This window comes from Aythya ferina (genome assembly GCF_964211825.1).
Source record: "Aythya ferina genome assembly, chromosome: 7".
In the NCBI taxonomy this organism is placed as follows: Eukaryota; Metazoa; Chordata; class Aves; order Anseriformes; family Anatidae; genus Aythya; species Aythya ferina.
In genome coordinates, this window is record NC_140302.1 from 12070036 (window position 1) to 12084279 (window position 14244).

The 14244-nt window shown below is 37.3% G+C and overlaps 1 protein-coding gene across 7 annotated transcripts in view; it reads right to left on the reverse strand.

The window, feature by feature from the left end:
* The window catches only part of RET (ret proto-oncogene), a 272365-nt gene that overhangs the window by 15802 nt on the left and 242319 nt on the right, over nucleotides 1-14244 (reverse strand). For all 7 annotated transcript variants that reach the window (XM_084525425.1, XM_084525427.1, XM_084525428.1 and 4 more), the window contains 6 exons: nucleotides 11703-11961; nucleotides 10500-10625; nucleotides 9829-9939; nucleotides 5900-6019; nucleotides 4090-4346; nucleotides 2666-2813 (listed from right to left, as the gene is read on the reverse strand). In XM_084525425.1, coding sequence (XP_084381551.1) covers nucleotides 2666-2813; nucleotides 4090-4346; nucleotides 5900-6019; nucleotides 9829-9939; nucleotides 10500-10625; nucleotides 11703-11961 — 1021 coding nt within the window. The remainder of the gene's footprint in view (nucleotides 1-2665; nucleotides 2814-4089; nucleotides 4347-5899; nucleotides 6020-9828; nucleotides 9940-10499; nucleotides 10626-11702; nucleotides 11962-14244) is intronic.

A 14244-nucleotide genomic window follows, 5' to 3' on the forward strand; every position in this document is an offset into this window, starting at 1 on the left:
TAGTTTGCCCTGGTTACAATAATATTTGATTCTGTTCTACTGTACGTTGGTATTGGTCTACTATACATCATCTGCTTATATTATCTTACAGAGAACCTATACTCAGACTTGAGTCTTCTGCCTCACAGGAAGTGCAATATTAGATGGTCACTCACTACTTGTAAGCAGTACAAGAAACATTAAGTTAGCTAAACCAAAACCAAACAGTATGAACTGTGAAAAGTTTATTTTTCTAGCTCTGGGACTGCATAGTATGTGCAAGAAGATAAGTTCCCTGGGGGCCCTGCTTGTCTGTATTCTTGAAAAAGCACCTTCTATAGTTGACAAATGGACATTATTAGCTCTGAAGCTTTATGCCCCTTGTTTTCAGCAAACAGTGAATGATATCTATGTACTTGTTTGATGGTGTTGCCCACTTCAATTTTATTCTGAGGGCTTTCATATCATGCAGGATACATACTAGTAAAGTGCTAGAAAAGGACTGAAAAAATTTCTCCCTCTGTTCCTTTAAATCTCCATCCACAGCTCCAAGACTGTTTTGGCTCAGCTAGTTCCTTACCTCTCCTTGTTCCTTCCCCAGAACATCACACCAAATTGACAAAGTAGGAGAAGTCCTACCTCATTATGTTCTTAATCACAGGTTGTGCCAAACTACACAGTTAGGAGGAGATACCAGGAAGGAGGTATCTTTTAAGAAATAAGCAGGAGACTTTCTGTGATAATTTACTGGCTTAAAGATCAGGCAACATAGAGTCCCTAATGCTAGGATAAGTAACCCTTTGCATCTGAGTATAAATCTGGTTCTACTGTATGTAACAAGGATAGGTTGGTCAGTGGTGGTCTGATCCAAAGTAACTGTCCTTTATCCGTGGCAGCATTTTATAGACCACTTTGGACTAAAGCAACATTTCTTACACTTGTCATGTGTTAACTGTAAAGTTAAAACAGTAATGGATAAATATTTCCAGTAATGACAAATGTTCTCCACAATCAAGTTGGAAAATGTAATTTCAGGTGACTATGTGCAATGTAATTTACATGACAAAGGGATTCATTAGAGCCCCGAGTATTACTGTAAATGTCAGACCAATTTATTAAAATAAGGTGCTTAAAATAAAGGGTTACTCCTTCCTACTGTCAATTCTGTACTTGGTAATAGCTAGGGAAAGCTGAATGTTAAATCATCTACAAGTAAAAGCAACATTTTTACCACTATGTCTTGGAATCTTAACTCAGTCACACGTTGTTGATGACAATGTGCTAGAAAATCGGTAATACTGAGTGCACAAATAAATATGAAATAACGATCATGACAAACCCATTTACAATGATATACAGGTTGTGACTTGATCATTGCAAAACTTGACTAGTCTTCACGTCTGAAAAGACTTAGTTCTAATTTTTTTCCATATGACCTATCTCTACTGAACCTCGTGCAATGTGGGCATGCACTTCGTAAACCACTTACTCTTTTGGTAAAATAATGGAATATAAAGCATTTTTGCTCTAAAGCAGCAGCAGATGGATTTTTTTCTCTTTAACCATATATATATGTTTTTAATTATAAGCAGCAACAAATAGATGAGGTCATTCAGATAAAGCTAGCTGCCCAGCTGAAGGAATCTTCTTGTATCCGTAAGCCTTTCTGAAGGTTTTTTTTTCCCATCTTCATCCACTACTTTCCTAGGTGTCTGATACATAGGGACTACATGCATTTATGGATTAGCACACAAAACAACAGAAAAGGATACAGTCGTGTGAATAACTGACCTCCTTCACCACCATTGCATATCTAATGAAGTCATCAGGCCCAGACATTATATATGCAAAATCTGCATTCATATTTAACAGTAAAGGTGGCAAAATCTATGGATTACAAGCCACACATTCAGCCTCCACCTGAAACGTACACTAATACTGGAGAATTCTACTTCAGAGACCAAAAAACAATTAACCATACAAAAAAAATCATATTTTTCTTTCAATATCATTTCTTTTTCTGTATGGGAAAGAAACAAGTATAAATGGGGCCTAAAACTAAACAGAGACAGGGAAAAGAGCTCAAGGTCTCATATTATATATAACATAACCTAGGAACACATTTTTTCCCTATCTTTAAAGTCTTCAGAAGAACTGAAGACACCAGGAGAAAACATTAGGCTCTGCAAGCCAGTTTGGCAGAACACCAGGTAATTGAAAAGTATATCAGAAAGTACAAAAGTAGATGGAATTCTCAATCAGAGAAGTAACTTAATAGGCCTATTCTGTCTCTTGCCATGATTATAACACAATTTACTTTAAAAGCACTGCCAAATAAAACTGCAGGGAAGGAGGGGAGGGGAGTGTCAGAAAGCTTTAACATGCCCTTGCAATATTTCTGTCAATGCCAACCAAAATTAAATGTATTTGCCCCGTTAAGACAGAGGATCCTTGCACATCATTAATCAGAACCACTTGTGGAAGTCACTTATTTGTATCAACATGATGCTAGCTGCTAAAGTCAGAAATCTGTCAGAATGTAACAGACTGCTGCTGGAAGAAATGAAGGCTGTGGTACTGGTTGTTCATAGCTGACATTTTACTTTCATGTTAGCCCCTTTTCAAATCCATGCAGAAGTTACAACAAATAGTTTTCAAAACATTTCAGATGCAGATGGGAATGTACCTTTTAGCATTTTGACTGCCACAGTAGTATAGCCAGCTCTTCCCTTGAGTCTGAAAGCTGTTGCCTTGACAACCTTTCCAAATTCACCCTCTCCAAGAGTTTTACCAAGAACCAAGTTTTTCCGAGGGAATTCCCACTTTGGATCTTCCTGCAGGAGAGAAAAGAAACCCTATAAGACTAGGAAGAACAGAAGTGGCTAGCTACACCAGAGGCATTAATGTTCAATAGAAGATCATTCTTCAGGAATAGGTATACTTTGGTGTACAATTTCGGTTGCTCTTTTTTTTTTTTTTTTTGGTCAATGAGTGCATTGCTAAGAAAGCTTCTGAATCTCTAAGCATTTTGCAAGTGTTTTTACATTACCTTAAAATCACCTTCTTCAAAAAAAGGCTGCAAAAGCAGCTTGTGGATAGCATATTATATTTACAGGAATTAGAAAACGTGTACAAATGAAACATGAAGCAATGCAATATAAATGCTTGCTTTCAGAATAACTGTGAATATGTGACTGTAGACTTCACTGAGAAGTAAATTAGTTTTACTCAAGGACTAAGGCTTTCCCTGCAGAGTCCATCAGACACAACAATCCTCCTCTTAGGAAATGAGAGTTATCAAGACTTACAGTTATGAAATGGTGACAGATGTACAAACCAGACCAGAGATGAAAGTACACAGAGTGCAAGGCCTGTGAAGACGTCAATATCTAGCATGCAAATAAAGCTGATGTTGCCACATGTCACAGAAAATGGCAGCGTTTCTTTACTATATTGGTCCATGAAAACACACCAGCTGGCAAGCATCCTGAATAGTATGTAATTTACCAATACAGAAGAAGCTAGATTAAAGATATGATAATATAACTGGGCGAAAAGCATAGGCACCATTCCCACATGACCTGACACCTACCGTGTGTCTGTATAACAGAAATCAGGAACAGATCTCAGCTTTTTTTCTTTCTTTTTTTTTTTTTTTTCCTCCCCTAAACTTATCCTCTGTGGAATACTATGGCTTATCACAGAGACTACAAACCTGTGCTGATTATTAGACTATTATTTTATTTTAACAATGTTAAATGTAACAACTTTAACAATTATATTACTTTAAAAATGTTAAAATTAAACCACACCATCAAATGTAGAGTTACATTTAGAAAAAAAAAATGGCTTAAATTTGACCCATTGTTACCTTATATTAGAATGGAACAAAAGCGGCAGAATATACTGGCCTTGTGCAGTAAGTTATATGATTTATTCAATTACTCATTAAGTATCTGTCCCTCTGTACATCACTTCTGTTTTAATCATTTGATTTGAGTGTTTCTATAAGCAGATTGCACTTCTGTAACATTTTCTACATGCATAAACACCATTCTTTAGGAACAACACAGACATGAAGAAGTATATACAAAACTATATCAGACTTACTGGTATTTTAAAGGTGTCTACAGACACTTGGTTCTCCATGGAATCTAAAGAAGGCCGACGGACATTAGTAGAAGAATAGCTGATGGGATAGGACTGGGCCGGGCGCCGGAATGTCATTTCTGCAGAGGCAATAGGTGGCTTTGGAGAATTTTTGTGGTAGCGATGGATGAAATATGAAGAAAGCAGCACAGAGATGATGAAGGACAACAGCACTGCCCCTGCTATGACAGTCTTGCACACATCATCACATAGTTGCTCTGTGGATCAAGAAGAATTTATTAGAACTTTGTTGTTTCCTACTTCAGCTTGGGCAGTTCACATGACACAGGTGTGACAAAGAGAATTCAAAAACATTTTTAAAAGCTACAGGAAAACCTAATAGCTGATTTTCTCTTTTGGGCACCAGCAGATAATCTTAAGCAGATAAGCTTAATTGCCTGTGTAAAATGGAAGGATAGCTATCTTGAACTGATATTCCTTGTCTTTACAGAATTAGCTACTTCTGAGACTCTTCTTTATGGTCCAGCCTACCATATACTGATCTTCTGATACTACTTCTATCTCTGAAGACCTGTGACTAGATTTCACTTGTGGACAACAGTTTATATTAGAACCCTTCTGTCCAAATAAGATCATTTTCATATATTAATTTTACTTCATTATGATGCCAATTGTTGTACATAAGAAAAATACTTCTCTTCATCTTTTTCGATTCTAAAGAAAGAGACTTAGAATATTTGTATTTAACAAAATATTGTTTGTGAAAGGATTTCCTTATGCTGCAACTGCTTATGTAATATGCATTTTTTCCTCCACATTTACTACTTCTCCTTTTCCATAAGGACTTTTAGTGTCTTTCTTTGGAAGCCAAATTATGTAAGTGCCCCTAAACATCATTCTTCTAAGGCTGCGTGTTTCTCTCTGAAGGAACTGAGAGATTCAACATACTGTCCTTGCACTGCTTACCATGAGATAATTCTGACCTCAGATACACAGTTAAGTTAACTACATCTGCAAGCTGTACCTCAGAACTAAGTGAAACAGCATAATATTTTTCTGGGATGTAGGGGCAGGGGGAAAATTTATCCCTTCTCTTTTTATGCCTATAAAAAATTTACTCAAGAGTGAATTGGGGTATATTCTAAACAATTCAGTTTGAGAGATGTAAAATATTTGACTTTATGTTTCTTACTAGCAATAGTAAAAACAATTTTAAAATAATAGTATTTAATCCCCATTAATCTGCTTTAAAGAACTGTATAAAGCTTTTTATCTTTAAACAAAGGTGAATGAATAAAGTAAACCATTCTTCCTCCTAAAACAATGGGTGTAGGCTATATGACATTTGATAGCTGAGATTTTCAGAAATGATTAGGAGGCTGGAATTACTTGAAAGTAATAGAAGTCGGTATTCTAATTCTCCTAGGTGTCTTTGCAAATATCAGGTGAGCCTCACTGAAATGCAAATACTGCTGAAAAGCAAAGGATGGCCAACTTGTTTTTCATGTAGTAATGGATAAAAATGAACTTTTGCCAAGGACAGAAACAACCCCCTCTGGAGATTTTCAGTCTCCATGCCAGAAGTCAAGGTGCTTGTTCTTAATTAATTTTACATTCCCAATAATTATAGTTAATAATTATCTAAAGATATTTTTATTAAGATATTTTAAAGATACAATAAAGAACCAAATATATTGCTAATTAACGTGCCCATAAGTTCAGATTGTTGCATGTATATAAACATGGAAGACAGAAGATAGACACAAAGGGAAAGATTAATATGAGAACAGCAGATATTGTTTAGACTTACCTTTTATATCATCTTTCTCGCAATAACAGTTCTGTTTTGGGAAGCAGTAACAAATCCCATGTCCTGACTTAATTCCAAGATTTCCAGTGCCTTTCCCATGACCACCAATAATGTTTCCACCTAATTAAATACAGAAACAAGCTAAAATTCTCATGTAGTTAAAGAAAAAAAAATAAGGCTGAAAGTTTTCCATGGGTTTATCCTCACATACATCTGTAAATTTGCAGCACAGCACAGTGCAATGATAATGACAGGGATTCTTGAGAATTAGGGTAGATTCTAAATGCTGAAATTTCTGAGGTCCTGAAATGAGGGGATCTTGGGTGGCCCGAATATCAGCCCTGATTAGCTGTTCTTCCTGTTACAGAAAACTCTTGATTAAAATTGATCTTTTATACAAATAAAATAGTTCTCTTTGCATTGCATTGTTAGAATATGTTCCTAATTTCATGTACACTTTAAAACTATGTTAAATCCCATTATTTAGTGCCAAACTTCTACCTCAAATGATCATCTCATGGCTGTCCTTAGTTTTGTCAAAAAACATTATGGTTCTGTATCAGTGAGGTCTTCTCACATTTTAAAATTCTCCCTAAAGTATCTTCTCTAGTCTATTTATTTTAGTTTTTCTCTACCACTGTCTTCAGGTTTTTTTTATTATGCATGAGATGATGTACAGGGCAGTGTTAGAGCATACAAATCCAGCAAGCAGTCTACAGGTTGAGTTCTGTTCCTGGTTCTGATGCCAATTTCCTCTTACCTCTGAAAAGTCAGCATATTGTTCTATATATTATTTGTTCTATTGCAATTGTAGATAATGATACTTAATCACTTCTGTAAAGTGCCAAGAAATAATCTAGTTAAAGCACTAAAAATAAACGTCAAGTGTTTAAAAAAAAATTCATTACTAAAGAAGGCATTGTTTAATAATAAGAAACACTTCCAGAACTACTTGATTTTGAGCAGGAGATGATCATGCAGAGTAAATGCAAGGTCAGGCCCAAACTGTATTTCCAATTAAATATATATATTTTTTCTGTATATAGTATCAAAGTGACCATTAGGTGTCACGTTTTTCATGTATAAGCTGCCTTTAATCACAAACAGCATTGCATTAAGAGATATAGAGAGCAAACCAGTCAAGACCAACAAATTTATCTGCTGTTCAGAATAATTGTCTAAACCATAAAGGGATTCAGAAGGTTAACAAGATATGTTCAATACAGTCTTATTACTTCAAATCATTTTCCTCCCTCCTAATTCAATACAAGAGTGAATGACTGTTTCTTTTCTTTGGATACGTAGCGAAAATTGAGGAGAAGGATATTTTGACAAAAGGAAAGCAAACATACTTCTCCAAAAAAAAAAAAAAAAAAAAGGGAGACTGGGACTTAGGTATCCAAGCAAAATAGACAGATTTTGACCATCTTTCCAGAGAGACTTACTAAAATGTATGCACCTCAGCACATTAATTTGGGAAGAGACTGTGCTGAGTGCTGAGTCACTGCCCTCTGTGCTGACACTTGTTTTGAGAAGTGCGGGTGTTCCCAAAGCTCTGTCTTATTCCCACAACCAGCCAACTTTCTCTGTTATGAAGAGGTGATGAAATAAAGTTTCTGTTAGCCTTAGAAAAGGGTATTCATTTATATATACATACATACATACATATATATATATATATATAAACAGTATGTATCTGTGTTTGAAGACCTGGAAGAAAGGGGGAGCAGAGGATCAGTAGATCCTACCTAAATGGCTCTTGATCAAGAGATTTGAAGACAAAGGTTTTTTACATAACAAGGAAAGAAGGAACACATCTTTACTGTGGGTGTACACTGGAAACACGGAGCTTCCTATATGTATTCCAGAAGTCCATAAATGTATTTTTCACCAATGTACTGCTGGTAGAGAAATTCCAACACTGTTTTGAATTGTGGGGTATTTTACGTATTCACATTTTAAATCATTGCCTTGTGGTGGGAAAGAGCTTTCCCTACTTCAGGATAATTTGGAAAAATGAAAAATGTAATCCTATCCAACACCATGTAGAAACTCCAGAAATTCAAAAAGTAAAAACAATGATTTTCAGACAAAACCAAAGGCAGTGACCGATTACTGCCAAAAACATAGCAAGGTAGAAGCCTAAGGACTGTATTTTCTTTCATTATCAGAAAGTCAAAGTTCAGAGGAACCTACAAAGGTAAGACATTTACAAATATTTAGTTAGATTTGCACACCCAGCCCTGAAGCAGTTTGTTATGACAAAAAAAGTGCTTCATTTAGAATGCAGTTAGGTTGCCTCTATTTGATAGGCACAGCCGCAGCACCAGCTGTTTCAGCTGACTGCCCTTGAATTTAATATTTATAGTTTTAGTGTGAGAAAGCAATTCTGAGACTCCAGCACACAGCTATCATAATGACAGACGAATTATTAAAAAAAAAAAAAAAAAGTATTTTAGCAACCGTGTGTACTTAAAGAATATCCTTGATCTTAATGCATCTGGGGCTTTTCTATTTATTACTTGCCGTTTATTTCCAAAGAAACGTCCTCTGCCAGGAAAAGCTGAAATAACGGTACTTCTGCACCTCTGAGCTCCTAAAACATGCTCATTTCTCTGTCTGTAAATATACTGGTTTTGGGCACTATCCCAGGCTCTGAATTGCATTAAATTACATATAAAATTATCCAACTCAGGCATTAAAAAGGCATACATAACATCTTGAAAGCTTGTCTTGCTTGCCTGCTGCTATTATCTAATAAGACAGTATTTCTTTCAGGCTCCTGTCACAAATATTTCCACTTCTGTAATGGCAACTAATTCCAGTTATTACCAACAACAACCAAAAAAAAAATCAGATGATCAGAGAAATTACTTTCATTCACTTCAATCATTTCTGCCACTCTACAGAATGTTTTTATGCACTCTAATGAAATAATGTCATAAAAGTCAATTAGAATACACAATCATATTCTTTCATGTGCAAAATTCAAAAGGTGCATATTTATTAATTCATTTTTATAGAACAACTTCTGTCCTAGCCCATGATATACTAATAGTTCCTCAAAAACTTTTTAAAATTTAAACGTGGAGTAAAGGATGCCAGGGCCAGGAGAATTACTCAAAAAAAAAAAAAAAAAAAAAAAAAAAAAAAAAAAAAAAAACCAACCATCAGATGCTTACATGTTTATTCATTCATTAGATACTGAATGCTATGTAAGTGGATCAAAAAATGATCATCTCATAGAAGACTGAACTTGCTCAAGTACAGTACATTTGGTATCTTCAGGGTGATTTGTGACCTTGCAGGTATGTGTGTGTGAAATGCAAATAAATGTGTTGAAGAAAAACCTGTAAATGTATTTCAGTTCTTCTTCTGTAAATGCTGTTCATGTGAGTCTCTGCCAGTATCTTCAAATAGATAGGGTGTTGGATCACTTCGATAGTTACTTGTCAAATAAGTCCAGATGCATTTCTGAAAGTGATCCTTCTTAAGCACATGTATTTTGAATGGAAATTTATTTCTTTTTACTTACTTAGTAAATAGTGAAATAGTTTAAAGAGACATGGTTTCGATTTCAATGTGCTACAGTTTGGAAATACGGCATTAACCTGCCTAAAATCAGTATTTTTTTCAGCAAATATCTTCAATGAAGAACACTACCTGCAAATTAACAGAGGGAGCAGAACAAGAATTACTGAGAAAACCTTATGTTGCCATCACTGAGAGCCAACAGGTGTTAACCTGACTGGCTTCAAAAATAAGTCTCCATAATCGTAACATTCTTTCATGATTCATCTGCAGGTATGACAATGCATATATGGTACATATGTGGAACTTGTAAAAGTATCTGGGCTTAAGAAAGTAGAGCTTGATGAACAGCAATCAGCTGCAACACAAAAAAAAACAATCCTAAAACATTTCCATACTTGTACAGTCCTGGGGGCACACAGCTGGATCTTTGCTCTCAACCACATCACAGGTGCCATCTGGACAAGTCTTGATACTTGGGGTGCATGTGGAATAGTTTGTGGTGATTCCTATTAACAGAAAAACAGAGTTATACAAATACCACGAGGCTTTGAAGGAAAACTTATTGCATCTGCTCTGTGCATAGTGACACACCAAAATACAGGTAAACCTTACGTTTATTTTAAACATCTGTGAATAATTATAAATACTGTCCCGTGTTCTAAAGTAACAGGACAGACAACAGATAAAAGCAACTGGAAGGAATATAATTTTCATTGTGTTTTCTGATTTGTGTCTTTGATAGCCCTTTGGGTAGGTCACAGTTAGAGTGAGAATTACTTGAAAAAGAGGTAGGAGACCATTTTGTGACTGACGAGTAGCTTTTATGGCTAAGGACATCCCTACACAATTTTACATGTATTTGACTACAAAGGTTGTCAAAGAGAATTTGAAATGCTCAATGCAGTTTGACGGGACAAAGCATCAACACAGAAGAAGCATTGTTATGGAATAACCAAAAGTACTGCCACCTATCAGATCTGTGTCCAGCTAAAATAAATCAGTTTATAGAATTCCACAGATCAGTTACAACTAAACACAAACGTGATTTCAGACAACAGAAAAGTACCTTTCCCACTCCCCTGTCTCCACTGGCATCTTCCTGTTAGGACTCCCAGGCCACCACACTCTTCACATTCAGCATACCGCTTACTCACAGCACAAGAGTCCGGGCAGTCCTCTTCTTTTTTTAAAACTGTTGGGAAGAATGCTTGCCATCAGTTCAGTAAAAGGAACATGAATACACAACAAGTTAGCTCAAACCAGAAGGAAAATTCCTTTCTTTGGGGTAGGAAGAAAGGAGGTCACAGAAGAGAGAAGACAGAGCAAAGACTGACTGACCCAACTATCAATTTAAGTAACATTTTAAAAGTCCAGACGTTTCTCTTCTGTGAAAGTAAATATTAAGAACATGATGGCATAGTCATCTTGATGGCACACTGTCAATGCCTAGAACTGTAGAAACACGCTAAGGTATTTCTGGTAACACAACAATAGGGACCTTAGGTCACAGTTTCATACAAAACTTTTAATTAAGCAAAAATATTTTGTACTTGGGCTAATGCAGTAGTAGCCCAAGAGCACATGCTAGGAATGTGTGATTTCAGACAGCACAAGGCTCTCACAAAAAGCGAAGTTCAGGGTTTTGTTTATTCTTCATCAACCCATTCCCTCCTGACATAGAAGCTATGTTACAAAACAAGGAAACTGAGGAAATTATGAGGTAGAATTTTCAGGTTCTGCACAAAGTGAGATAATGGTTTGGAGAGAAATGGTTATGTTTCCTGTGTAACCCTCCTCTGCTGTGTCTGTTAAAGAATATTTCTAACACTCTGCCCTTATGGCCTATTCAGTAAAGTGAGACCAATACAATTGTATCATTAATATTGAGCAAAATGTAAAGCCAAAATAAATAAAAATGGGAGAGGAAAGTTGCAAGAAAGATGATTAAAAACACTCAGGTGAAAGAACTATGGTTTCATACACGTGTGTATGCGTGTGTGTGTGTGTGTGTGTGTGTGTGTGTGTGTGTATAAGCATTAGAAATTACACATAGTGCACCACTTTATCTGCATAGTTCCTCAAATAAACATCTGTCACAGTTGGGTCTGAATCAAAACTAATAAAAACACAAAATGCAATCTGTATCTTGTAGCTCAGGCTCATGCTCATTGTTAATGCCATCAGTTTATGGATCACCGAACTAACTCATGACCTAATACCAGTAACACATCTAAAAAAGGAGATTGTTCTAATTGACTCAGGTACTTACGAGATCCTTCTAATACAATAGTGAGAAGTGTTTTGGTATGTTTCCTGCTCTGCTTGTCTGTAGCTTGAATAGTGTATTGTATTTCTTTGCATTCGGGTCTGCGTAGTACAGAGGAATCATTCACATAAAGGCTTCCATATTTGTCTTCTCGCCCTTGAAGTATGCTGACAGGGTAGCAGCTTATGTTGGGGGACAGTAACTTGTAGGTGATGTTCACACCACGGAATTTCATGCAGTTTTCAATACAGATTTTTCCTATCTAGGCTCAAACAGCAACAAAGAAGTCACAAAGAACAGAAACAAAACTGTACATCAAAAATATTCTGTTCTTCCCCAAAATGTCTTAAAGAAAACAGAGAATAGTTTACCTTCCACAGCTTAGCATTTATACATGATTTGACATTTTACCACCAAAACAGAACCTGAACCACAGAATTATCTAGGTTGGTAAAGACCTTCAGGATCAAACACAACCATCCACCAGACCTGCCAAGTCCAATCACTAAACCATATCCCTTTGTGCCATGTTTATATACCTTTTAAATACCTACAGGGGTGGGGACTCCACCATTTCCCTGGACTGCCTGTTCCAATGCCTGACTGCCCTCTCCATGAAGAAATTCCTTATAATATCCAATCTAAACCCTCCTCACAACTTGAGACTGTTTCCTCACGTCGTATCGCTTGTCACCCAGGCAAAGAGACTGACATTCACCTTGCCACAGCCTCCTTTCAGGTAGCTGTAGAGAGCAGTGAGGTCTCCCCTCAGACTAAACCCTCATTCCCTCCTCGAGCTCATTTTCTAGTCCCTTCACTAGCTTTGTTGCTCTTCTCTGCACATACTCAAGCAACTCAAATATTCTTGTAGGAAGGGATGCAAAACCTGAATATTTGAGGTGTGGTCTCACCAGTGCTGTGTACAAAGGGACAGTCACTTCCCCGATCCAGCTGGCCACACTGCTCCGGATGTAGATCAGGATGCCACCGGCCTTCTTGGTCACGTAGGCCCACTGCCAGCTCAGGTTCAGCTGGCTGGTGACCAGCACCCCTGGGTACTTTTTGTGCTGGGCACCTTCCCAGCCTTTCTTCCCTGAGCCTGTCCTGCTGTGTGGGGTTGCTGTGAGCCAAGCACAGCCCCCAGCACTAACCCTTGTTGTACATCACGCAATTGGACTCGGCCTGTCCATCTGGCCTATCCAGATCCCATGCAGAGCCTTCCTGCCCTTAAGCAGAGCAACACTCCTACTTAACTTGGTATTGTCTGCAAACTTGCTGAGGGTGCACTGGATCCCCTCATCCAGATCACAGATAAAAATGTTAAATAAAACTGGCCCTAGGACCGAGCCCTGGGGAATGACAATGGTGCCCAACCACCAGTGGACTGAACCCCATCCCCTACAACCCTCAGCATGGCCACTCAGCCAGTTCTTCACCCAGCCAACTGTACCCCAGTCCATGCATTGGGCAGCCAGCTTCTCCAGGAGACTACTGTGGAAAACAGCATCAAATGCTTTACTAAAATCCAGGTACACAACATCCACAGCCTCAGCTACTAAGCAGGTCCTTCAAATATCATTTATCCTCAGTAAAAACAAGAGGCTAAGGATTACCATTGTCTTCTGATGAACAGTGGAAACAGTAGAAAATTTGGCCCAGGGACTCAGCAATATTTGGTGCCTACTGCTGGTGGTAGGTCACGTCCAGTGAGAACATAACCCTATGATTTGGGAAAGTCTAGGTTCAGTTTCTGCTCTGTCCCAGGCCGATCTGTGAGAAAAACTTTGGATTTGCTTAAGAAAGCAAATGGTTCAGTGTGAACAAAGCCGAGATTCTTTTCAAATAAGACAGAAATAGAAATTGCTAATGCATAACTTTTGTAATAGCTACAGTCAAAACTTTCTGGCCAGCAGAGCTTTCTGAAAGCCTTAAAAGGAGAAAGGAACTCATTGTTTCCCATTTGCAATTTTTTAAACATTTTCATCTAAAAATGAAAATATGTGGATTTGCCATATATGAACTCCTGCCTGCCAGAATATCTATGCTAGAGCACTCTTCAGTCTGAAACAATCTATCTAAGCAGCACAGGAATGTAAAGCCCTGTCTCCTGTCCAGCTCCTACAGGAACTGATCCAAAACTCTTTGTTTTTTCCATTTACTGGAGTGGGATTCGGATCAGATCCAGACAAACTGGCTTTCCTTGCAGAGAAAACCACAATGTGAAGGGTGGGGTATTATTTAAGGAGATGTGGTGATGGATTCTTTTCAGAGGCTTCAGTTAAGATGTGTTTGAGCATTTTTATTCAAGATAGTAAAAAGAAAAAAGAAAGTTTTTTTGTTTGTTTGTTTGTTTGACTAAGCCCTCTTCCTATGAGCCTGGACTATTTAGTCTGAGAGGAAGCTCTTGCAGTCCTAGAAGCATACTCTGTCATGGGATAATCCTACTTCATTCAACATTTCCCTTCACATGCTAACTGTTCACTTGGCACCATTTGTTTTGTTGTGTTTTTCAGTTTTTGGCATTTTTATTTTTCTTTGGTGTACA